The 25,588-nt window shown below is 52.4% G+C and overlaps 8 protein-coding genes across 8 annotated transcripts; 7 read left to right on the top strand and 1 right to left on the bottom strand.

The window, feature by feature from the left end:
- Nucleotides 1–14: 14 nt before the first annotated feature.
- N7532_009182 (THO complex subunit THO1/HPR1) lies at nucleotides 15–2,297 on the top strand (the record flags this gene model as incomplete). The annotated part of the gene is made up of 4 exons (XM_056621673.1): nucleotides 15–254; nucleotides 330–408; nucleotides 475–593; nucleotides 663–2,297. 4 exons carry the CDS (start codon nucleotides 15–17, stop codon nucleotides 2,295–2,297), a joined length of 2,073 nt encoding a protein of 690 aa, XP_056472479.1.
- A 4,210-nt stretch (nucleotides 2,298–6,507) lies between these two features.
- N7532_009183 (uncharacterized protein) lies at nucleotides 6,508–6,990 on the top strand (the record flags this gene model as incomplete). Its single annotated transcript, XM_056621674.1, has 1 exon — nucleotides 6,508–6,990. The coding sequence occupies one exon, from the start codon at nucleotides 6,508–6,510 to the stop codon at nucleotides 6,988–6,990; it is 483 nt and encodes a 160-aa protein (XP_056472480.1).
- Nucleotides 6,991–9,239: 2,249 nt separating this feature from the next.
- Nucleotides 9,240–11,125, top strand: N7532_009184 (homeobox domain-containing protein; the record flags this gene model as incomplete). The annotated part of the gene is made up of 4 exons (XM_056621675.1): nucleotides 9,240–9,820; nucleotides 9,883–10,020; nucleotides 10,091–10,731; nucleotides 10,785–11,125. 4 exons carry the CDS (start codon nucleotides 9,240–9,242, stop codon nucleotides 11,123–11,125), a joined length of 1,701 nt encoding a protein of 566 aa, XP_056472481.1.
- Nucleotides 11,126–14,181: 3,056 nt separating this feature from the next.
- N7532_009185 (putative copper resistance protein Crd2) lies at nucleotides 14,182–14,656 on the top strand (the record flags this gene model as incomplete). The annotated part of the gene is made up of 3 exons (XM_056621676.1): nucleotides 14,182–14,341; nucleotides 14,413–14,508; nucleotides 14,586–14,656. 3 exons carry the CDS (start codon nucleotides 14,182–14,184, stop codon nucleotides 14,654–14,656), a joined length of 327 nt encoding a protein of 108 aa, XP_056472482.1.
- A 947-nt stretch (nucleotides 14,657–15,603) lies between these two features.
- Nucleotides 15,604–18,533, top strand: N7532_009186 (AP-2 complex subunit alpha; the record flags this gene model as incomplete). Its single annotated transcript, XM_056621677.1, has 3 exons — nucleotides 15,604–16,055; nucleotides 16,106–18,368; nucleotides 18,426–18,533. 3 exons carry the CDS (start codon nucleotides 15,604–15,606, stop codon nucleotides 18,531–18,533), a joined length of 2,823 nt encoding a protein of 940 aa, XP_056472483.1.
- A 213-nt stretch (nucleotides 18,534–18,746) lies between these two features.
- N7532_009187 (YggS family pyridoxal phosphate enzyme) lies at nucleotides 18,747–19,571 on the bottom strand (the record flags this gene model as incomplete). Its single annotated transcript, XM_056621678.1, has 1 exon — nucleotides 18,747–19,571. One exon carries the CDS (start codon nucleotides 19,569–19,571, stop codon nucleotides 18,747–18,749), a length of 825 nt encoding a protein of 274 aa, XP_056472484.1.
- Nucleotides 19,572–21,155: 1,584 nt separating this feature from the next.
- Nucleotides 21,156–21,476, top strand: N7532_009188 (uncharacterized protein; the record flags this gene model as incomplete). The annotated part of the gene is made up of 1 exon (XM_056621679.1): nucleotides 21,156–21,476. One exon carries the CDS (start codon nucleotides 21,156–21,158, stop codon nucleotides 21,474–21,476), a length of 321 nt encoding a protein of 106 aa, XP_056472485.1.
- Nucleotides 21,477–22,818: 1,342 nt separating this feature from the next.
- Nucleotides 22,819–25,563, top strand: N7532_009189 (Hos3 family histone deacetylase; the record flags this gene model as incomplete). Its single annotated transcript, XM_056621680.1, has 1 exon — nucleotides 22,819–25,563. One exon carries the CDS (start codon nucleotides 22,819–22,821, stop codon nucleotides 25,561–25,563), a length of 2,745 nt encoding a protein of 914 aa, XP_056472486.1.
- Nucleotides 25,564–25,588: the final 25 nt, after the last annotated feature.

The following is a 25,588-nucleotide window of genomic DNA, read 5'->3' on the forward strand; positions in this document are numbered from 1 at the left end:
CGGCCCTCTCAACGATGGCGCCTGTGGAAGTCGCTGCGGTGCGCGTGTACAAGAGGCTGATCGACTGGCTCTTGGACCGCGCGGCGCAGGCCAAACCCGACGGTCAGATCGAACCTCCGTTGACCGAAGCAACGCTGGGCGACTCGATCTGGAAAGTCCCCGAGGAAGACCAGCATGCAGTGCAGCATCTCCAGCCGCAGACTCGATTCGCGGCCGTCGAAATCGCCTTCCGAGAGAAGTTTTATCACCTTCTGGTAAGGAACAGACTCATCCCGACCCGCGTCATGACTTGCGGTCATAGCTCACCACTAAACTCTTCCCTCTCACAGGCTTCCACCTCGATTCATGACCCTTCTTTCATTCATATCTGGAATTTACTCGACATCATCTCCATCTTCTCCGACAATGGTACGTCATTTGTCCCGCCATCCACCTCCACCCGTCTCGACACGCGTTGTTAACCCTCACTTATAGAACAATGCGAACCTGGCCTGATTTTCTGGCTCACCGAAGAACTGCTGGACAGTCAAACGATAGACAAATGTCGCCCGGTCTTTGAATATCTGGAGTCGCGCCGCGAGCGCAATATCAAGGTACGTCTCGAGTCCCGTTAGGATGTGTCGGGTTCATTGACAGGTTCATTGACACTAACACTCGTCCAGAAACATTTCAAGCAGAAAAGCCTGGTCATTCTCAGATTCTGCAACGAACTCCTCCGTCGATTGTCACGCGCTGAAGATACCGTTTTCTGTGGGCGAGTCTTCATCTTCCTTTTCCAGAGCTTCCCGCTTGGCGATAAGAGTTCCGTCAACCTACGGGGCGAGTTCCACACCGAAAATGTCACTACATTCGACGAGCCTACTAAACCGGCTGTCGAAAATGACGATGCAGATACCACAATGACCGAGGGCAATGAGGATTCTACCACTGAAGGCCAAGCAGAGGAAGCATCTACACCTCAGAACCGTGATGCTGGTTCTACCCCTGCGGGCAAGCCTCAAATCCCCAAGGTCGTCGTGTCTAGGAGAAAGGATGAGAAATCGGAGAAACCGGTTGACCTGGATACGCTTTACCCCATGTTCTGGAGCCTCCAAGCCTATTTCTCCTCGCCAACCAAGACGTTCGACCCGGAGCATTTTGAATCATTCAAGACCTATCTGGAAGCCACCCTATCAGCTTTCAAAAAAATGAGGCCCGACCTCGATACTCAAACCTCACAACGGTCCTCCGAGGAGGCTCGCAACTCGCACAAGCGGAAGCGCGAGGCAGAGGAGGGTGAGGTCGAATCCAGCTTCAACCCGAAGTATCTTACGAGCCGGGAGCTTTTCGACCTGGAAATCAATGACATGGCCTTCCGACGACACGTCCTGGTCCAGGCCCTCATTCTTCTTGACTTTATGCTGTCTTTGACACCCGACGCAAAAACACGATTCGCCAATCTCACCAACAAGTCCGTCCTTTACGGCTTTGTGCTGAGCGAACACGATGCGAAATGGGCGGCAGGCATGCGAAACAAGATTGAACAGTATTTGCGAGATGGGACCAGCATGAGTGGAAACTTCTACTATCGCATGGTCGCCACCGTTCTATCCCGGGACAAGAACTGGTCGCAATGGAAGGCTGAAGGTTGCCCTCCGATTGAAAAACCAGCCGTTGCAGCGACAGAAGAAGTAGAAGCCCGTGCAAATATCAACAAGGCTTATCCCAACAAGAAAATCCGTTCAACGCCGATGGGCTCACTGGATCTTACATTCCTCTCGGACGCTCAAGCCTTGGCCAACACCGAACGACTCAAGGAAACAGAACGATACTCGGTCCCTACTGCCGATAGTGTCATGATGAGCATGCTGGACGATGACATGGACATTGATATGGCTCAGTCGCAAGAGGAGAAGGAAGCTGCGTTGAAATCGAAGGCTAGCAAGACGTGGCGCATGCTTCGTTTGACGGTGAAGAACAAATTCGCCGCATTCAACAAAATCGACGACGGGAAGAACCTGAATGCTCTGTTTGAAAGAACCGGGGAGGCCAATGAGCCGGCAGAGGCCACGGCCAACGAGCCTGAGCCTACTGAGCCAACTGAGCCTGCTAAGCATTCTGAGCCCGCCGAGCACACCGAGTCTCCTAAGTCAACCGATGATACCCAACCTGCCGAGGAGGCCGGAGCCACCGAGCCCACAGAAAAGACCCTAGAAACCCCGGAGGATACTGTCGATGCAGGAGAGAAAAATGTACCTGCAGAGGACCAGTCTGCAGAGGATAAACCTGCGGAAGAGGCAGAGACTCCGAACCCATGAGCCAGATGACGATAGCTGCAATTTGAATATCCGATGTCTACAATAGGCAAGATTTTAGAAAAACCATTACCGTCATCCAATGTATTATTATTAAATGTTTTTTTTTCTCTCTCTCTTCAACGTCCTTCGGCGTCTATTTGAAAAGAACAAATATTGTGGGGACCACCTTGGCAGTAAATTAAAACATCATAGAGTGTATTCGCTGACGAAATTCTCCACCGCTTCATGAAATTAGTACCTGTTCGTATAGAACTTCTGCTCTAATCCTGCATAGCCAAATCCACAAAAAGCGATGTACGGCATGAAAAAATTGTAACCTACAGGCTATCATCGAAGCTCCCTACAGGGTGGAAAATTACAAGTGCTTTCTTGCTAACCAGCCTTTAGCTAATCATTCTTTTTTTCGTAGTGTTCCCATACTTCCTTCTGCTGGCTTGCTGTTAGGTATCACCCTGGTGCTGCCGTGGCAAGAACCCTGCTTTCGCGAACTTTGCAATTTTTCACACGCGAAGACTCGGCTTTCCAAGTTGATAATACAACAAAATTAGTCCAAGACACACTACTTCAGAATCTCCATTCATGACTTCTTTATTTTTTGTCCATTTTTGAAAAATCATAAATCTTATTGAAAAATGTGGGCAGAAAAGAACATTTTGTTTCACATGTCATAAGCACAACCGTCAAAGGCACGGTGTTGAGCGAGGCTAAGATTCTCCAAATATAAACACTAAGCACACTAGCGATTGTAATATGAACATACTTATAGTCTGGACACAATGAATATGTACTTTCGAAAATGCAGCGGCTTTGAATCTACTCGTTTACATTCATCTCATCCTCTCTTTCGACATAAGGAAGCGCATAACGTTGCCCTCAGTGCAACTGATTCCATGCTACAAAACAAGTTAGAAAATGGAGATAATGCCATGACTGCTCTATAAAAGCCACCTTCAGCACGCACCAAGCAATAATCGCCAAGATAAAAGTATACAATCTACGAGACAATAATCAACCACCCCTGACAATCTTGGAAGAACACCTCATACCACAAGCCGACCACCGCGTCTAGTGCGGCTTCCGGGGATAATCCCTTTAGAACTCGCCGACGGCGAACCGGCTTTGGCGCAGGCAGGGAGGCTTCTTAGGTTATGGCTTTGGCCCCCCTTTCTTCGGTAGTGCGGAGCAATACCCGCAACGGGTATCGTTTAGCAGCCAGGGGATCACATCCGCCACTTGAATCGCTTGCGGGGAGGTATATGCATCGATATCACGGCGCAGTGAAGAAGCTGTGTGATGTATCCATTCGATAATATTTGGATGCAGGTGATAGATAATGTTTCGTTTCTTCAGGGATTTTCAAGCACGGATAAAAACGGATACGGGTACGATGAAGGTTCTGAAAGACATTTCCCTGTCTGTTTCTTCCCTATAGTTCTCTCTCCTCGATTCCAAGCCCTGCATACGCGTTCTCACTCCACAGAATCTTCTGCAGCCCCGTTCCTTCCTTCCTCGTGTTTACCGAGTCTCATCAATTGCGCGGCAAACGTAAACGAAATGTGGGTTCAACCAGCTTGCAGGACTCTTCCAACGACCCCACCGCAGAATAGGCTGCGGTATTTATTCTTGAGTATTTCTGTCGATCAGCTTGCACATCGGACCATATCCAGCGACATGGTTGCATTGTTGAGGTGTTGTCTCTGATTTCCGGGGCTTAGCGAGGCAGTGAAGACTAACGGCTTAGCTTCAACGGCGATCAACCGAAACCAGGAACGACGGACTTTTTTAGCTGGGATTCACCGACTCGGGCTCGGCAGGACTAGCACCGACAGCCAGGAGACTACACTGGTGTAAATAAATAAAAGTCGTATTAGCTACCGACGTGGGGATCAAGATTTCGTCCTAGTTGATCGGCAACTCTATTGGAGGCAGTGAGAGGTTCCTGCATGAAATCCCACCCTTTCGAGTCAGATAGGCATAATAATAATATTGCTTTGTTAGGAACAAGGGCAATATTATTTTGTTTTTGGCCCTTTGCAGCTGCCCTCGGAACCCGATCCTTCGCCCCGGCCTAGCGAGGGGGTGAAAGTGTAAAAATCCCGTGGGAGGGGGGGGGGCCGGAGCGTCGCAGCCATGTTTCACTTTCTTACGCCCTGCCCCCGACTCCCAGACTAACAGACTGTTGGGAGAGTTCGGCGTCTGAAATCTCATCAGGAAGCACGGGTAGTCGGAAGCAAAGTGGACTCGCCCTGTTCTGGTCCGGGGGGCACCTTGGGAATGCAGATCCGGCAGGCACAATTGTGATCACGTTTGCTGTGCACATACAAGGCCATCGGTATGTCAGCCAGGCCGGCTTTCCGAATTAGCCGCAGTTCGCACGAAAGAGAGAAAAAGCAAAAATTAAATCCCCGACGCACTGATCGCATTGCGGTGCCTCGCAGCTTTGCGAGCCCACAATCAGACAACGGCCCACTCGGCGGTGTCGGAGTGTTGCGAGCTCCACCGCACAGTGGAGTCGGAGGCCCCTATCGTGTGTAAGTAGGGGAAGGAGACTCGTCTGTGCTTTCTTACAATAACGGTCCTCCGATCTGATCGACTGGAAAGCACTGGCCATGTTCAGTGCAATCGATAGGACAATCTGGTTGTACTTTGGTACATATTCTAGGACACTTGCCAAGAATTGTCTTGGAACTATACGCTGCATGAAAGTTAAAAGATTTAGAAAATCAATAGCTTCGGAGGAACTGCAAAACCGTTAGCACCGCTCCTGCCCTGTCCACTTCCAACGGTGGTTTCGCAACAGCCTCCCGGTTCGGGAGTGTGCGCCAGCCTGTGATCCGTGGAAACGGGCGCGTCGACCTGTCAACCCGAGTTTCGACTCTGGGGCCCGCTTCGAAACAATGGGTGGCGGGAAATCTATTCCAAGGGCCAGGCTATCAAGCTCAATAACCTGACGCAGGTAGTACCACGGGTAAGAAGGAGGCCAATGCCATGTGGTCGACATGATCCACGTGTACCTGGCTCGCTCGACTCCTGCAGTTCTGTACATAGTTAAGTAGACGATCTGCAGGGCAATCATCCCATCGGCCCATCTTGCCGCTGAACGGAGTCGTGTATGTAATCGGGTATCGCACCTGCGCCTGCGCTACTAACAGGTGCAGGACTAGGGTGCAGGCGAGATCGGCTTGCGTCACCCTCCGACACCATCGGCTCGCGATGACGACGTGCATGCGCGCGATACGAAATGAAGGGCGGGCGAATCTTGGCGAGTCCGAGATTAAAGTTGCGCTGCGATCGATGCTGCGATCGGATTCCCCGCAACTCGTTTGTTCTGGAACAGTCGAGCTTGGTCGCGTTCCTAAAGCCATCAGCGTGGCGTCGCCAGCGCACGCATTAGGACATCAATAGAGCACGCCAGGACCTGCACCGGCGAGTCTTGCATCTTCCAGTCCTCGCCGTGCGTCCATCGATTTCCCTTTTCTTTCTTTTTCCTCTGCCACACTGTTCCCCGGGTCATCCGAGATCACCAGGCAACCGCGTCATGCCCAGACAGGAAAATGAGAAAGATCAGACGCTGGCCAGGGATGCTCCGCTGTGATCGACCAATTTTCGGCCGTAGAGGGGCGCGCTGAGCCCTGTGATTCGGGATGAGAGCCAACGGATCCGAGTTTTCTCCCCCGAAACCGTGCGAGGCGAAGCGGGTGGGGATGCAGCCGGTTAGCGCAGCGGAGTCCAGTCCACCGTGCATGAGTTCGGAGAGCCTTGATCGGAGCGTGGGGCAGTCTTGGATTGTACTGTGAAAGAAGAGTCCTTTCCAGATGTGCAGCTGGTCCCACCGGCTATTGAACCGGGCGAAGTATGTTGCTCAACGACATCAGAAGAACAAATTGGAGCGCCGATGAATATACTTCCGGGCCGGGAGTCGCACCGCAGTGACCTCATTGCGATCGAAGATGAGCAGTGAGTGAGTGATATTATTATCCGCTGTGTCTGGGAAGTAGGAGGGAATGCGGACGGAGTAAGCATTGAGCAGTTCAGGTGGTTAAGGCGGCGAGGTCACGTTCTCGTATCGATTACCGGCCAGACTCACATTCCGTACTATTTACTCCGTATGTACTGTCGTACAGTACAATTGTATACTTAGACCCTACGACCACCCCGGGCACTACAGGGCACTACAGGGCACTCAACTACCTCGGCACAGGGTCACCAGATGGAAAAGTCTGGAAGTCGCAAATTCTTTGATCGATCCATTTTCCAGGATGGCCTCATTTCAGCTGCAACTTGGACTGTTTCATGCCCGGATGTGGAGATTCAAGGAGTGCTCTACCCGGTGGATCCAAGGCTTCCCGGGCAACGGTTAACCCCGAGTGATGCTAGCGCACCCCAGGGCTGGGAGGACTCCCTAGAGCTTCAACGGAGTCTCGTCCGACGAGATATGGAGTATGCAGACTCGCCTCCAGCGACGGTGGATGGGGATCGGGCTGGGAGACTCAGGGGAAGTGAAACTGAGGCTCTCCGGAGGCAATTCTCCATCGACTCGGTTTATCCGAGTGGTCTTCTTTGGCGGCAGGTGAAGTACTCTGATGCACACGTGCGAATGACTGCCCCATCGCAGTTTCAGGGCTCGATGCCAAAGCCAATAAGCGGCTGGATATCTTTGCTGGTCGTGCCAGTGGTTACCAACCACGGATGATCGCAGGGCCCCCCATTCGGGCCTTCTTTTATTTTCTCCCTCTTTTTGACTGACTGAAATCATTTACCCTTGTTTTTTCTTCTTTTCTGATTTCTTTTCTCCTGGTCCAACCCCCCGGGACGACTCCACCTCATCCGACGCCTTCGCGCCTCAGCAGCGGGCAGCTCGCTGACTGGCTGCCGCTTAATATCGCTAGAAGCCATTCCACATGGCCGGTGAGGGAGAAAGCAAATCACAGAGAAACAAAATAAATAAATAAATAAATAATCCAGCCCAGGGTCTGCAATCCCTATTCGGCCAAGGGCTCACGCCCTCGAACCAATTGGCCCGGCTTATGCAGGTATCGACAACTGGCTTGTGTCTTTGCTACCTACACTAGGGCCTAGTGTATTGAGTGACTAGCTTCCGCCTAACGGTATCCACGTCGGAAAATTTTCTATCGGCCGTGGCGCTAGCACACCGTTGGCGACTAAAGCTCTGAGGAGAAAAACGTAACGAACGCTCACGTCTCGGTACAAAAGCATAGCCCGTAGAGTCCCGCCTCGTGGGCTCGTGGTGGGGTCCAGGCTCCATCGACCCTCTTTCACGCTGAGAAATACTGAGCGCAATGCCTAGAAGTGGGTTATAGCTATCGCAGAGCTTGTATGGGTCTCGTGATTCAGCTTTTCGGTCCCCCCTCTCTCCGTATCCGGTTCAACCGGAGGGCGAGGGGGGGTTATATTTCAGCTCGGGCAGAACCGCGATTCGCCACAGGACCCAGTGCTGGCCGTGGTCATAACTCATAAACTGGGGGTTTGGTGGTCCTATGCTCCGTTGAGGCCGTGCTCTGCGCACCTGTCTCTGTTTTGGTGGTATCTACCCCGTACTTTGTCTTGTTCACCAAGGCCAGAGATACACTCAAGTAGGGTTTCTCTAGCTGACGGGGACGGGGGATTCTCGACAGCCTTATAGACAGGTACGCCTGCGTAAAACAGAACACTAGAGCCGTAGCGAGGTGGACCAGATCTGTGCATCCTTTGCACGATTGGTTTTAGGTCTGATACTCTCGTAACCTGGCCATTTGAGAACCCGGGGTTACATCTCTGGGACTATTCCACAAGGAGGATCCTTCGCCTCCATAGATCGCTGATCGTTACCGAGACGTGCGCGCAGGCCATGATCAAACTGGCCTTACGGGCACACTCCCTCTGGCCCACCCTCCTCTTCGATTTGAAGAATTTTGTGATCTTTCAGTGCCTCGGTCTTTCTGGTTGCCCCTGTTTGACCTTTGCTCGTCTCAACTTTCAACTTTCAACTTCCTTTCTTTCTGTCTCTTTTCAATCTTATCTGGCCCACCTCTCAGTGACGTCTTACTTTGACTTTCAACCGTTTCGGCCGTTGCAAGGATCGTCATCCCACGAACCCACGCGTATACTTCTTGGTTCCCCCCGTTAGTCACAGCGTTGGGCCTTCTGACTGGAGACCTGACGGGTGGCCAACTCTGATTCCCTGGTGGACCCTTGTGGCATTGCGTCCGTTTTAATATCCCAACCGGGCTGGTATTTCCACTCCCGCTCGCTAGAAACCACCGTCATCTCAACGCCTTCCGCCCATCTCGCCTTTCCTCGAGATCTCCCGATCCTAGTGACCCATTGTTTTGTGGACTCAGCAAAGCTAGGTGTTGCACTGGTGGATTTTCGACTCGTGTCTCGCCAACTACCAACCTGCGTAACGATCTGCCCTGCCCAGGTCAAAAAGGTTGGCATCGAAGATCAAGAAACTTGGAGCACCAGGTGGCTTGTTGTCACGTCTTCTTTGACGTCTTTCTCACAACGACTTCCTGCACACTGCACCCATCGGCGCTTAGGGAAACCTTCTATCCGTTTCGCCTCCGCCAACCTTTCCCCTCTCCTCTTCACGCAATATACATCCCGAGAGGCTGACGCTCAAACGCTCTGGACCTCGTCACCCTTTATTCCGTTTAATTGCAGAACCCTGAGTCTGTTGCGCAAGCGCCCCGGCACTTCGATCAGACCCACCTTCGTCTCATCTCGGGGAAAGGACGCATTAGTCTCTTGTTTGTCCCTTTTTTTTCTCTTGAGATTTTCTTGCTGTGTTTCGTGCGTTAAGGTGTTGTTTGGTGTGCTTGGAAAGGACACCCCTGGTCAAATCCCATATCTTCGACGTTGACGTCGACGTTCATATCTTCGGTTTCTTGTCTCGTTGATCCGAGCCCTAAAACCGGTGCAAGAGTAGAACTCTCTCTTACCATGTCAATCGGCGGCCCTTGTCTCTGGGTCCCTTCTTTATCCTCGCCAGCTTCCTCGCCCCTGTCGACGGTCACATCCCATCTATCATCGGTTGCTCGTCACGGAGAGCGGGTTCCTTCGCTGCCACGGACCTCCTCGCCGCAGTTGGCGCTGCCTCGGGAACGACTTCCCGGTCTGTTTTCTCTCGGACGGTCTGCTGAGATGCAACGGGCTGGTGCGACGGCTGAGAATGCCTCAACCACCCCGATGCCGGTACACACTAGTTCGACGGCTGCCTCGGGCTCGTACGGGGGAGAAATCCCTTCGCGGGGTCTGGAGAGTCATGGGAGGGAAGATCTACTTCCTCGAGTCAAGTTGGAGATTCCGGGGTTGAATCAAATCAACTATGGCATGTCTCAGCAGCCTCATGGCGGATCTGGTCATGTGGGAGAGGCGTCGGATGCGTCTCAAGTGAGTCTGAATGCGAAGGATCAGCATGACCAGGAATCTACTGTGAGTCCCTCGGATGAGAGGGCCGATACAGTCGACACCGAGGACAGCAAGTCGCCATCACTGGAGAAGAAGAAGATGAAGCGATTCCGGTAAGCAGCCGTTGCATCGAGAGTGAATAGTAGGAAAATTGCTGATCCCGATCTATCGACAGGTTGACACACAACCAGACTCGTTTCCTCATGAGCGAATTCACCCGTCAAGCACACCCCGACGCCGCTCATCGAGAACGACTGTCGAGGGAGATTCCAGGCCTGACGCCGCGGCAGGTGCAAGTGTGGTTTCAGAACAGGTAGGCCTTCCATTCCTTTCCCTCTTTTGAGCTTCAAGTTACCACCTCGCTCACACTCCCTCCCACGCAGACGAGCAAAGCTGAAGCGTCTCACTACCAATGACCGCGAGAGAATGCTCAAATCACGAGCGCTGCCGGACGACTTTGACACGACGAAAGTGCTCCGCACTCCATTTGAGAGCAAGTCGACCGGACAAACACCCGTGGCCTCACCGCACGACTACGCCCCGAATCCCGATTTTGCAACACTGCGGACTCTCCGGACGGACTGTTTTCAACGGCCAAATGAAGACGACTACATGGTCTCGCCGCTGAGTTCTGCGTCGACCGCAGGAACGTACATGTCCTCTGCTGGGCAGGGGCGGACAGACGGCTTGTCTCAGTCCGGCATGATCTTTGGTCGACCGGCGGCGTCGGCTTCTATGTCAGATTTGCATAGGACGATTCGGAGTGATTACTCGCTCACTCGGTCCAGCAGTCTCTCCGATGCGTCTTCGCAGCAATCTACTTTCCACCCCAACATGCAACTTCACAATCGATTCGCTCCGCCATCAAATCAACCTGGTTTGCCGTATGGTCGACAGATGGACTATAGTGTGCCCCGACTCCCAGGTATGATGGCAGCCTATGACCAGCCACCGACATTCGAGGGCTCAGTCTCCCCAACCGATTCACAGGGTAACCAGCTGCCCTACGACATGAGCAATCTAGGTAGGTGCACTTATTTACAAGCAAAAGCAAGAACTAGCCCTAACAAACACCAGGCACCCAACCCCAAAGCTACCAACCCCACCTGGCCATGTCCACAGCAAAAGACTACAGCGGACTCGGAATGACCTCACAACTGAACCACGGCCGCCCAATGTCCACAATGCAATCTCTCCCCCAACAAGACTACCGCACCTTCTCCTACGCCAGCCCATCCGGCTCAATGGGCACAATACCCTACACGCAATCCAACTCCTCAACCATGAGTCTCCCAACCTCCTTCGCCCCCACCGAGTCCGGATCAACCGCTCAAGACCCAATGAACCAACAAAATCCCGATCCCCTCCGAAACAAATTCAACCCCCCATTCAGCTACCCCGGCTATATCCAGCAATGATGAGGTGCGGACACTTCCATTGCAACAAAGATCTTCTGCAACATTCGCGGGTTTATTTCTCATCCAGCTTGGTCTGGCTTCGCCTGGACATTATATTGACCAGAGTATCTCTGGCTTACTTTTTCAATTCGTTTCTCTTTTCCTCTCGGCCACCGGGCATTCGATCCATATGAGCGTATTTTTAATCCTAATTTTATCATAGCCTTTTCCTACCGTCAATTTCTTTCTGTCTGCTTTGGCCTATTTCTACTAAGTTGTCCCTCTGCATTGTTTGGTTTATTGGCAAGTTGTCGTTTATGGGTCCGGTGGTCCAGCGTTGTCGTTTTTCTCGTGGTTGAGCCCAACATAGATTTCACCGCTGGTTGGATTTTTAATGTTAATTGCGTCTTCCTATGCACATATATTTCTGGGATATCATCGGCAAGGGCTAGCGAAGCCGTTAAGAATACAATGGAGACTTGTGTGTATATTATGTTATAGGCATAGATCATGGTTTTTTTCCCTCCGAGATATGGACATACCATCACAATCCTTCGATACGGGCAATCCATGTGCAAGCACCTCATTTGTTGGTGCACATGTCTACCCTGGCTTTCTGGCGTCTTTGCTTTTTTCCGCCTATGAGAGCACACTGCAGTACATTAACACTAACCACAATGAGAAAGGTGTCATGCTTCTATCACATCAGGTAGATTAAAGATTCGACGCTTTCCTGCTCAACTCGTCTACCCCCCATACCGTTGCTGAACAAACCCGAAGTATCACATCAAGTGGTGCGGCCCGATGATTTATGGGTTAAGGTAAGGGGTCGGGGCGGGTATGCAGATCTTCGCCTTATCACCCGATGGGCTTGCCGCCACACTGTCTAACGCTATAAACAGCGACAAATAAACTGTTTACAAAGACTGAAGAATACTGTATAACTTATCATGCGTAGACATCTCCATTGAGTGCTGGTTACATCTGAACTTGTTTTTGTCTCAACACTTTCTCGTCCTACTTACTACACGAGATCAAGGGGATAAAGAGAGTGTTCTTTTTAGGAAAAACACACAATATAGAACACAGTGCGGAAAGGTGTACTTTCACTAGATATTTGATCTCAGGGCCAAGGGGTATTACACAACATTATATATTGGCGACGCCCTGATCTTACGTTTGATCTTATCTCGGCTACGTTATGACGGCATATCATCAATCGTATCTTTGCATCTAATACCGGCATGAGGCTTTTCAATCCTGATAATGTTTCCAGTCGCAGAGTCAAATATCACAGAGAAAATTCCTCGCTCAGTCTAACGCAAGAGTCCATTAGATGCGACGAAAACATAGCTCCTCCGACCAAGATGTCGAAAATAACACCAAAGACACCGAACAGACGAAATCATTCACCGTCCTCCTCGAGACAGAAAAAGATCTTTACAATAATCACTCTGTCCTGCATCAATGTCCTTGCCTTCTTCTCTGAAACAATCGACTTTCCCGCCCTGGAGTCCATGTCCAAGGCACTAGACGATCCTTCTCCAAAATATACCTAACTCTCAGGGTCTATATGGTACGGACCCCTCCCACCTTTCTCACCCTCATTCTAACACACATAAACATGGAAAAGATCGCCCAAGCCCTCGCCCCACTCCTAACAGGCACCCTTTCCGACACAAAGGCGGCCGCCCGATCCTCCTCAACACCCTAGCAGCTTCGATCGGGCTGAACATCGGCCTAGCCCTACAAACCAACTACGCTGTCTTGAGCCTATACTACACCCTCCACTGGATTACCCAGGTCTGGCGTAATGACGTGCTCGATCAGACAATACAGAACTGCTTTGAAAAAAGCAAGATCATTTATCCGAGCACTGATAAGACGCCTCAGCTAGAATCGCTTGAACTCAGGCCTCTATATCAGAGCTTGATCGAGCGATTTCCTTCAGGGGAGATGCGCAGGAAGTTTTGTCTTTGGATGAATTCCTGAATCCGTCAAACGAAAACGACGTTGCAGAGCCTGATTTATCCGATATAATCGCTGATTTCTCTAATGACGGTGATGGTGCCCAGGATGACGAATATAGATCTGGGCCACCAGTGGATATGCCATCTTGTATCTGAGGCGATTAATAGCATTCAGAATGCTATACTACGGGCTCAGCATCAAGAGGGCACTACCGAGCAAGATATCCGTCGTTTGGAGGACATAGAACGTCTTTTCACTACGCTACAGAAGGATGGGAAGAAGCAGAGGACACTGTACGATTGATGGACGCCCTGAATAGGAAATTATACACGTCGATTAATTATTCCAGATATATTAGTCATCCTACCGCCTTGGGCACAATTCATATTAGGCACGTAAATTCTGTTGCACGGCGGGGCGTGCTGAAAGCGGGAGCTGACTATATATCGAAAACACACAGCAACTTGGACATTTCCCAACGACACGCGCAAACACGAGAAAATATCACATTATGTCTAGCTGATGGTAAAATGGATCAATCTGAAAGATATGAAATCTTTACAAACCTCGCAATTCCTCTGAAAATGGATGTTCCTGAACCTTCCAGGCAGTGTTGACCTTGAATACTTAGAAGGTTAGCACTAGCGGGGTCTACTGCACTCCCGCCATGTCATGCATGCTTCTCTCATCGAATCACTGACGAGACAATGGTCATCCTCGTCTGCCCTGCCAGCAACTCGTCTGCGATGAGCCAGTGAGAAGTCGCGCATTTGTAGTGGCCAAAACGGGTAACCAATCATGGGCGACTAGTCCAGGAATGTCACATGACTATACCGGCAGCGCCTAAACAGCCAGCCAATCAGCGCGCGCGCATTGGCAATCATGCCAGCAGTTGTGACGCAGACGGGCGCCTTCCTGTTGCTATAAGAACAATTCGCCTGTTCGCAGGTTTTCTTTTCCTATTCTCATCAGCTCAAGCTCAAAGCAATCCTTACTTGATTCTCTTGAGTCTCAAACCTTTGGATTCCGCGATCTTCGTGAACGTTACTTCAACTTCAAGCACCATCTTCGAAACTACCGATCTACATCACCAAACCACCGCCAAAATGGTCCACCCCGCTTCCACCTGCTGCAAGACCTCCCAGGACGGAGGCTGCGTCTGCGCCGCGCAGGCCAAGTGCTCCTGCGGCAAGGAGAACGCCCTCCACTGCTCCTGCAACAAGTCTGCCACCGAGAACACCATCTCCGGGCCCCGCTGCTCTTGTCGTATGTCTCCTACAAACTCCTACTAGAACCCCACAGATATCACATCGAGAACACTGCTAATCTATTAATAGGCTCCCGTCCCGCTGGCCAGTGCACCTGTGAGCGCGCCGTGACCGAGAACCAGGCTATTTCCGGCGAGACCTGCCCCTGCGGCAGCCGTCCCTCTGGTAAGTTTTTCTACCAGCGTAAACCCCGCTAGAATGCCGGGATATCTTCTGCGAACCGGTGCTAACTTTATCTCTAGCTTCCTGCACCTGCGAGAAGGCCGAGGGTATTGAGTCCGCTCTTGAGGTCGACTTCACCACCCGCTCTTGAGATGTTTGTTCGAGATGGCTGATTTGCATTTCCTTTGAACATGCTGTTCTAAGGCGGCGTCTGGATGATTATAAGGGGTTCATTCAATTGCTTTGTACACTATTCTTTCCACTTTGTGGTTATTACGAGATATCAATTACATCGGTATTCACAATTTTATTTTTGGAACAAGTAATACTGTAGACATGGGGCGTATATACTGTGTCATGAATCATTCGTGGATATCTTTGATCAGCAGAAACTGAGGGTTTCATCGCATCTCAAATATAGCAACACCAGCTCCAAATACTGTTTGTTGAGACAGTGATCACGATCCAAATAATACAGATAACACGTAACTCATCAAACTGAGGCACACAGTATACCTTACGCTATTCAGTAGCAGATCGTACACTGTACCCTTTGAGGTACTACCGTACTAGTGTTAAGGTACGGGGTAGCACCGCCACAGCGCATCAACATTAATCCTGCGCCACAGCGGAACCCGTCGATCGACAGCGGAAGTGGCCCAAGGCCAAGCACCATGGGATTCTCTGCTCGACCTGCTCCTCGGCCACTCTTGGGGGTCTTTTTCATCGACTGTTCTGCGTACGTTGCACCTACCTCATTCTGTCCGGGCCGACGCGCCACCTTCCGCACGCATTGATTCCTCGTGCTGACTCCCGCCAGCTTCCCGACCGTTTAACCCCCTGTTTCCCAGCGCGCCAACAAACACCACCTCCCCATTCCTGGCTGGCCAATGCTCCTTCGAAACCTCGACGCTTCAGGGACATGGTTGTGTGACGTGGTCAGTCCGATCGCGAACCCCTGAGGTGATCTCCGCGTGGCATGCGAGTTGTACACTCGACCCCACCCCGAACTCCTGCACCTACCTGCAATACACCCACACGCCCTGAGCTGAACACCAGCCTGCATCAAATTACAGCTGCAGTCAGAGCCAGACCAGAATGTCGTCGATGCGGGGACTGGTCCAGTTCATCGCGGACCTGCGAAATGCGCGGGCGCGAGAACTGGAAGAGAAGCGCGTGAATAAGGAGCTGGCCAACATCCGCCAGAAATTCAAGTCGGGCAATCTCAACGGCTACCAGAAGAAAAAATACGTCTGCAAGCTGCTCTACGTGTATATTCAGGGCTACGATGTCGACTTTGGTCATCTGGAGGCGGTCAATCTTATCTCGTCGAATAAATACTCCGAGAAGCAGATCGGGTATCTGGCTGTAACCTTGTTCCTGCATGAGGAGCATGAGCTGCTGCATTTGGTCGTCAACAGTATTCGAAAGGATCTGTTGGATCATAATGAGTTGAATAATTGTTTGGCGTTGCATGCTGTGGCTAATGTTGGTGGTCGTGAGCTTGGAGAGGCGCTGGCGACGGAAGTTCACCGGCTGTTGATTTCACCGTGAGTTCTCCCCTCCCTAGGTAAAAAAAGCCTTTGCTGATATTCTGCAGAACCTCGAAAGCCTTTGTCAAGAAAAAGGCCGCCCTCACCTTGCTTCGTCTTTACCGCAAATACCCCGGGATTGTCCGCAGAGAATGGGCCGAGCGAATTATCTCGATTATGGATGACCCCGATATGGGAGTCACCCTCTCAGTGACCTCACTGGTTATGGCGCTCGCCCAAGACATGCCCGACGAATACAAGGGCAGTTATGTCAAGGCTGCGCAGCGGTTGAAGAAGATTGTGGTCGACAATGACATTGCGCCTGACTACCTCTACTACCGCGTGCCATGCCCATGGATCCAGGTGAAATTCCTTCGTTTGTTGCAGTATTACCCGCCATCCGAAGACAGCCACGTCCGCCAGATCATCCGCGAATCCCTCGCCCAAATGATGGCATCTGCCATGGAAACCCCCAAAAACGTCCAGCAGAACAATGCCCAAAATGCCATTCTCTTCGAAGCCATCAACCTCCTTATCCACCTCGACTCTGAGCATAACCTCATGATGCAGATTTCCTCCCGCTTGGGCAAGTACATTCAATCCCGCGAGACCAACGTGCGATACCTGGGTCTGGATGCTATGACACATTTCGCCGCGCGAGCCGAAACCCTTGACCCGATCAAGAAGCACCAGAATATCATTCTTGGATCTCTCCGAGACCGCGATATTAGTGTCAGGCGAAAGGGATTGGACCTGCTGTACAGCATGTGCGACACTACAAACGCGGGTCCGATTGTCAACGAGCTTTTGCGATACTTGCAGACCGCGGATTACGCCATTCGTGAGGAAATGGTGCTGAAGGTTGCCATTCTGACCGAAAAGTACGCGACAGATGCGCAGTGGTATATTGACATGACACTCAAACTGCTGTCCCTGGCGGGTGACCACGTCAACGACGAAGTATGGCAACGAGTCATTCAAATCGTGACCAACAACGAAGAGTTGCAGGCATATGCCGCCCACACCCTGCTCGGCTACATGAAGAACGACTGCCACGAGAGCCTGGTGAAGATTGGGTGTTACGTGCTGGGTGAATTCGGTCATCTCATCGCCGATAACCCTGGATCCAGCCCGATTGAACAGTTTCTGGCTCTGCAGGCTAAGATGTTTACTGGATCTGACAACGCGCGGGCCATGATCCTCTCATCTTTTGTCAAGTTCGTCAACTTGTTCCCCGAGATCAAGCCGCAACTCCTGCAGATTTTCCGCCTGTACAGCCATTCTCCCGACTCCGAGTTGCAACAACGAGCATTCGAGTACTTGTCGCTGGCGACTCTTCCTACAGATGACTTAATCAGGACAGTCTGCGATGAAATGCCGCCGTTCTCCGAGCGAACTTCTATTCTCTTGTCACGCCTGCACCAGAAGACGGCCGGCACAACGGAGAAGAAGACCTGGGTGGTTGGCGGCAAAGACGCCAACGCCGATAAGCAGGAAGTGCTTCTGGCCCAGAACACTGGTCTCAAGCGTACCTTCACGACGATTGTTAATGGCACTCGGACCGGATCGAACGGCACACCGACCAGCGGGGCGAACGCCTCGGGCTTGGGCGATCTGGCCGGCCTAGACTTCAGCGGCCCGTCTCCGCCCGCTCCCAACCTTGCCAGCGCAGCCCACCTGACCCCAGACTGGGACATTGGATTCAACCGTCTATACTTCACGCAAGAAGGTGTGTTGTTCGAAGACGCACAGATCCAGGTTGGACTTCGCTCGGAGTATCGTGGTCACATGGGTGTTGTCAAGCTGTACATTTCCAACAAGTCCACCTACTCAATCACCTCCTTGACAACCACCATCGATAACCCGGCCTCTCCAAACCTGAAGATTGACACAAAGAACCTCCCCGACTCGACCGTCCACGCCGCGGGCCAGACCCAGCAAACGCTTTTCTGCGCCGTACATAAACCATTCAGCGATGCGCCCACCATCCGTATCTCCTACCTGGCCGGTGCCCTGCAGGCATACACCCTGCAGCTCCCAGTCCTCATGCACAGGTACATGGAGCCATCGTCACTGTCAGCTGAAGACTTCTTCAAGCGCTGGCGCCAGATTGGCGGCGGACCGCTGGAGGGACAACAGACGTTCGGCGTGACGGCGAAGAACAAGACTGCCACAGAAGGATTCACCCGCAGGACTGTGGAGGGTTTCGGTTGGAAGATTCTCGAGGGCGTCGATCCGAACGAGAGGAACCTTGTTGGATGTGCCGTGTTTCAATTTGAAGGTGGAAAGACGGGTTGTTTGATGCGGCTGGAGCCGAACTATGAGAAGTCGGTATGTAGCCTCCTCCCCCCTTCTCTTCATCAGAAATGGATACTAATGTGGAATTAGATGTACCGGGTTACGATCCGCGCAACACAAGAAGGCGTCCCGCAGGCATTGGTCAAGCAGATGGAGCAGAAGCTTTCGCAGGGAACTATCAAAGATCCATACGAGTAGTACTGCATTTTTACTTACAAGGCGACGGGATATGTACTTATATCAGCTCTTAGCCAATATCAGCGAGGATTCAGATCTTCGATTGTTTATACATTCAATAGACAGCATTAATACTTTTCCCTCACGCTGTAATCTGCGCGAGCTCTGCAGGGGTAGTGTATATATATAGATCTTCCACCACACCTTCGAACACTCTCCTCACCAGAATAAAATCTAAATAACCCTCGCCTCATTCTTAGGCGGCCTATCCCCAAAGATCGTAGTACCCACCCGAACCTGGTCAGAACCTAACGAGATAGCCCCCTCAAAATCCTGACTCATCCCCATACTAAGCTCCAACTCTTCACCCTGCAACCCTATTTCAGAAACAATAGCATCCCTCACCTCCCTCAGCCGAACAAAGTCCTCATTTTCATTCTCCACCGTCGTAGCCTTCGACCGCGCAATCGCCCCGATGGTCATAACACCCTGCAACTTGAGTCGCGGGCACTTCTCCCGAATATGCCGCGCCAACCCCGGTGCCGAAGCAGGCTCGATGCCGGCTTTGTTTTCCTCACCGGATGTATTGACTTGCACGTAAACGCGTAATCGATCCTCCGGATCTACGTCCGGATCTGAAGCGTCCTTGCGGGCAGCCCTCTCTTCGTCGTCAGGTTTCCGCTCCCCCCATCCCTTGTTCAGTAACGTCGCCTTCTTCTCAGAGTCAACACTCTCAACAGCCCAGAGACCCCGTACATCCCGCGCGAGCGTGACGCATTTATTTGATTGCAGTCCGCCGATGAAGTGCCATTTGATTGTTGGTGGGAGCAGGCGGGATTTCTCAAGGAGTTCTTGCAGATAGTTTTCGCCGAAGTGGGTTTGTGTTGCTGGGGGTTGGTGGAGGGCGAGGATGTCGGAGGCGGGTTTTAGTTTTGAGACGGCGACGAGCCGGACGGGTTTGGGTGTTGCGCTTGTGCTGGATGCTGCTGTGCTCACGCGGGCGCTTACGGCAGCGAGGTTGGCGAGGAGGGTGCTTGTTCGTGCCGGGGTTGCGGTCATGTTTGTGGTTGTCATTGCAGGTTTGGCGATGTATAGTGTGTTGCTTGCTGCCAGCGATCTTACTGGAGCTGAGGGGTAGAAACGTGGTGCTGGCGGCAATTGCTCGAAATAGGAATTCCCCGTCTCCAATTTAATTTGGCCGAGGCTTTTGATAGCGGCCTTAGGCAGCGCCGCGGAGATTCCCGAGTCACATGACCTGACATATCCCCCAGACTCGGCCGCGATCAGGCCGAGATTCAGGCCACAAGGCACCGAACGACCCTTGCTTTGTCCGCCGTTTGCAGTGATCGACGTGAGATCATACCCTGCTTGATCTTCGATTCCACGATTCACTCGATCGGCCCATGCGACGCTAGGAATGCCGGTTTTACACTTTACTCAACCAGCACTGCCGCCCAACGGTGCCACCTGCCACTCCAGTGGTACTGTAGTTACCCCTCGGCCAGCCCTCGGCGCCAACTGACACCTCATCCGGTAGCTCCGGGTCCTGGCGGCTACCCAGACAGTTCCGCGTCCAATCAGGCCGAGAGAAGACCGGAAAAGAAAGCCCAGGGGCAGGGCGCCGGTTGAGTGCGGATCACGTTCGCACGCCGTTCAGATCTGAGCTCTGAAGAAAGTCGATCTGATTGTTGCCTTGTTCGCCCTGTTCGCCCTGTTCGCCCTTTCGTTTCGAACAGCTTTGATGCATCTATTTATAAAATGCTCGCGCCGCGTCAACCTGCTTGGCTATTTTCTTTCTGCAGAGCAAAGGGTTCACTGCACATGCAGCCCAGCCTAGCTCCAGCCTGCTCGGTTTTAGTTACCTCACATAACCAGCCCAGCCGCCAAGATCCGTCAATGAATTTGGACAAACCCCGTTCTAAAAAAACCCCGCGCCCTCGCAGACCGAAAGTCGTGGACCGGTCGATACAACCCCGTCGCAAAATGTAACCCGTCAGGCGCCGGATTGGATGGGGCAGGGCAGTGAACAACGGTCCACACCCGCGCGTCCGCTGCCACTGCACTTGACTGCAGAGTATTTATCTGACCGAAAGTCCCGGGCAGGGCATCGTAGAATCCGGCCGCTTCTGCAGTTTCTTTGACGTCAGACCCGGCACAGACCACGGTTCCCGGACGGCCATTCACTCCTAACCAGCCGTTATAGATCTAGAACATAAAGAGTCCGGACGTCTGCCTTTTGCGACCGCTTTTACACTCCAACCTCCTCGACCGTCCTCGACTCTCACGATTCAGCTGGTCTGAAACTTCTCCTCCTTCCCCTATTCTCTCTCCTTTTCGTCCCGGTAGGACGCTCCACATCCGGCCCATCCGCCATCGGCACACCTACTCCGATTCACCCAGGAGAAAATCACCCAGTGTATTTAAGTCGCTCCCGCGCTCAATTCCATCCTCTGAATTGTACCAGCACGACGAGGAGACGTCCGACCGCTTCGATCGACCTCGTTGGCGTCAGCTCTCCACCCGCTCTCCACTGACATCACCGGTGGACCAAAGCTTGACGCAACACCGCAAGAAAGCTGCATCTGATTTATCCATTGAAGTCGATACATTGAACTCCCTGGAGATTCTCCACAGATCGCCGAAATGTGCCGCCAATACTACACCCTCTACGAATGGTGCCACTGCGAAGAAGAAGCCGGTCACAGCGTCTGCGGTGGGCAACGCCGCAACAGCTGTCCCGGCGTAAGCGTCGAAACGGTCCACATGCACTGCTTCTGCAACTCGCACGCCTCGCGCGGCTTCAAGACGGAGAAGAAGAGCCGTAAGCAGGAAGATAAGTGGCGGCGTCGGTCGCAGAATTCGCAGACCTCTTCCGCGTCTGATTCTGGCTCTTGGGATGAGAAGGCTTCGATTGGGAGGAGGTGGTTTCAGTGGTATCAGTGGCGGGGTTTGCGGTCGCGCTAGAGCCCCTTCCCTATCCTGCTCAGGGGTGGTCATTGATGACTCGGATCATCAAGGTGCTTGAAAGTGCGAATGATGATCAATTTCGATTCGTGTGATTTTTTTACTGGAGGCCTTTTCTTTTATTTTCTTTTTTCATGACTTGATTGGTGATTTTTGATTTTTTGAATGTTTTTTTCTTTGGAAAATATTCCATTCAGCTTGGTGTTTGGGAAGGCGTATTGAGGGCAATGTCTCACGACGACGACCTGGGTGGTTTTATGCTTCATGTTGACCTTACGAGATTTTGTTCTTTTTCGATAGAGGATTAGAACACTACAATCGAGCTAGATTTTTCGAGTCATACAGTGTATGCTGCAGTGTTGGATATGTAAGCGGATCCCGGATCGGGATTTGGGGTAGAATTGGTCAGGTCTTGGCGGTATTCTAAAAGGCATTGATCCAGTGTCAACCTCTTTGGGAATTGGGTTCGAATCCCTAATTCTTCACACTGCCATGATGGCAAGAAGTGGAATTTTTGGTCTGTAAATCAGGCATCAAAAACGAGTTCCGACAGTTGCGAATGGAGGTGGCTAGAGGCTGATTAGGTAGGAAGTCGGCAGATGGTCGGGTAGACAATTAAATAAGTGACTGAACAAGTGATCAATTAGTAGGTACACTTCTATTGGTAGTATGCTACTAGGGTGAGAAGGAGTGCCGAAAATAGACAAGTTATGGTGGAAACTAATTCCGAAATTGGCAGCATACTTGACCTGCTCCGACTTGCGCAGCTACGGGACGCCAGCGAGGGTGGTAGATGGCAAGAGAGTATTTATAGAGATAGAGCTATATTGAATTAATCCGCCATACACATAAATGAGAGAATGTGCGTTTGATTTACCCCCGAAGATGAATGAAAAGGGAGGGTAGTTTGGAAGCTGGGATGAGCATGGTGGTCCCGTGATCTCCACAGTTTATTGCAGCTGCTCCACCGGCGATAAGATGGAGACCCCGACTTCACGCTATTGTAGGTAGAACTGTCGACAGGAGGCACATTAAAGTGATAAGTGAATTGATAAATAGAGTAGAAGAAGGCGTAATTATATTGTAGTTATAGAATATCAGACATATTCAGGTGAAACACGGTAGACCCAACGAGCATGCAAGAATGCCTGTTGTTTGTAGGAATGGAGCGATCGGCTGGCCCCTTGCCCGTTGCGACCACCCAGCAACATTCATCCCGCATCTCCTTTTCCTTCACCTCATCCTCTGCAACTGCCAAACACAATCCCATTGTCGCCTGTCGGGTCCTATACTTCTGGTCGCGTCCCGCGCAGGTGTATGAACCCGTCTACGATCTGGCATAATGGAGCCCTCCAACGCGCCCCAGGACGATCCGCCTCCCAGATCTATGGACAAGGCAGCTCCCAGCAACCAGACCATTCACGACAATGCCTCCAATGACTTGAGTGACTCTTTGAATCGTCTATCGCTGGCCAACGCCATGGCGACACCTCTTCCAGCTTCTCCTTCACTGCTGTCGCCCCGCGGCGCAGCGTCGCGTTCCCCAGTGAATCCAGCGCCATCCACCCCTCGGCGCACCCCCAGCTTAAATTCCCTTCGTGATGAGCGTAGGAAGTCGACTCCTCTCCCCATTCTACAAAAGCGACAGTCGACAGCGTCTCTGCGATCAGTTTCAAATCAGACAATCCCGCCCTCCCCTCGCGCCGACTCGTCACGTCGCTCTTCCGCCACTATCGCGGGGTCCCCGACCACCGCCGCAACACCTGCAATCATGCCGCCACGCCTGGCGCAAGCCCCTGAGGGTCCGACAGCTGCGTCAATTGCTGCCGAGCATTTCCAGAAAGAAGTCGACCTCCACCAAATGGTGGACCTGGGCGCGAAGACAACCGTTCTGGTCCATGATGCATGCTATGGACATCGCTTCTCACGCCCGCGCGCCTCGAAAACTCAGCTGAGCAATATTTTCGAAAGACCCGAGCGCATCCGCGCCTGCGTCGTGGGCATTGCAGCAGCATACGTCCGGCTGGGTCGTCGTCATGCCGGCGAGAAATTCGCACCTCACCCCAACCTCGACCTTCACTCTCTCCCACCTCCTTTTCAGATGCGCAAGACATCGCGCACTCTTCCTCTCACCAACGAGGCTGTCACCAATGTCCACGGAACCAAGTGGATGGCAGACCTCAATACCATGTGCGACGTCGCCGAGTCGCGCCTCGCGCTGACCGGAAATGAACTGGTTCGACCGCCTGTTCAAGGTGAAGACGGCCAGGCTCCGAGTAAGCCCCCACTTCACTCAGGCGATCTGTACCTGTGCTCCGAGTCCATAAATGCGTTCGAAGGTGCCCTCGGCGGCGTTTGCGATGGTATCGACGCCGTCTTCGGACCGAGCCTGACCTCGCGGGCGTTTGTTTGCATCCGTCCGCCTGGCCACCACTGCTCGGCCGATTTCCCGTCCGGCTTTTGCTGGATCAACAACGTCCATGTCGGCGTTTCCTATGCAGCCACAAACCACGGATTGACCCACGCGGCAATCCTGGACTTTGATCTCCATCACGGGGATGGCTCGCAGGAAATTGCCGCGGACCATAACTACAAGGCCGCGACGGCTCCGCGCAATTCGCCGGCCTATAAAAAGGCGACAATCGGGTACTTCAGTCTCCACGATATCAACTCGTACCCCTGCGAGGCTGGCGAGCCCGAGAAGGTGCGCAATGCCTCTGTCTGTATTGACGGCGCCCACAACCAGCACGTCTGGAATGTCCACTTGCAGAAGTGGACCACTGAAGCCGAGTTCTGGGACCACTACGAGACCAAGTACAGGATCCTGATTGACAAGGCACGAGCGTTCCTCCGCCACCATACCGAGCGCCTCTACCAAAACCCGCATGGCCCGCAGCCCAAGGCAACCATTTTCATTTCTGCTGGCTTCGATGCTAACCAAGGGGAATATGCTGGCATGCAACGGCACGGGGTGAATGTGCCGACTGGGTTCTATGCCCGATTCACCGCCGATGTGGTGCGCATGTCGGAAGAAGACGGCCTTGGTGTGAATGGTCGTGTGATCAGCGTGTTGGAGGGAGGCTACAGTGACCGAGCACTGACCAGTGGTGTGCTCAGCCATTTGTCTGGATTCGGCACCGACTCGACAGATGACGCGGTCAAGCCCGAAGGGCTTAGCGATAGTGTTTTGTGGGCTTTTGACAAGCTGTCAACTCGATCTGAGGAAAGCTATGATCCTGCATGGTGGTCCGAGAACATGCTCACCGAGCTGGAGGCCGTCACATCTCCCCCGCCAAAGGATGATCGCGAAAGAGGATATTGGAAGGAGACTCGCTCCTCCTCAGCCAAGAAGGTGACGACTCCGCGCAAGTCGTTTGGATCGAGCATCGCTATCGAACCGAATCTTCAGCCTCTACCTGAAGTGGGATGGGCCACAGCAGCCCACGAGCTCTCCAAGATCCTGATCCCCGAGACCCGTCAGACCACAAGCTACCGGTCTGAAGAGCTCAATGCCGAAGCTAGTCGCCAGCGTCGAGAGCGTCAGATCGCCTTAGATGGCGGTATCAACCCGGACATCATCCCTCCGCCGCCACCAACACCGATTGATGAAAAGCGACAGCTTCGCGCGCGCAAGTCCAAGTCACCTACACCTTTCTACTCGCCTCGTGTTACGACCTCTCGGCAGCAGGCAATGCAGAAGGGCCGGCGCACTACCATCAACAGCAATGATGTCTCAGATCCGACACAAAACTCTCCCACAGTGGCCGCAAGTCGCCGCAAGAGTACCAGTGGCGTTGCACCGGTCGAAATGACGAACCTGACCAGTTCAACCAACGGAAACGAGAAACTAAGCCGAATGCCATCGTCAGCAGCGTCTATCAAATCGACCGCATCTATCAAGTCGAAAACCGGCACCGTGACCGGCCTACGCAAGCCCAAGTCCCGCCCCGAGACACCCAAGCGCTCTTCCAGTCCTAAAAAGACACCCCCCGTACCCAAGGTACCTAATGTGTTTCTGGAATCAGATCCACCGGCGCCTCAACAGCATCCGCCACCCCTCCCCCTTCTGATGATGTCGAAAATCTAACCTCAGGTTTAAAAAGGATAAAGTT

The sequence above is a fragment of the Penicillium argentinense genome, assembly GCF_028826775.1.
Source record: "Penicillium argentinense strain IBT 30761 chromosome Unknown utg000009l_segment0_segment0, whole genome shotgun sequence".
Classification (NCBI taxonomy): domain Eukaryota; kingdom Fungi; phylum Ascomycota; class Eurotiomycetes; order Eurotiales; family Aspergillaceae; genus Penicillium; species Penicillium argentinense.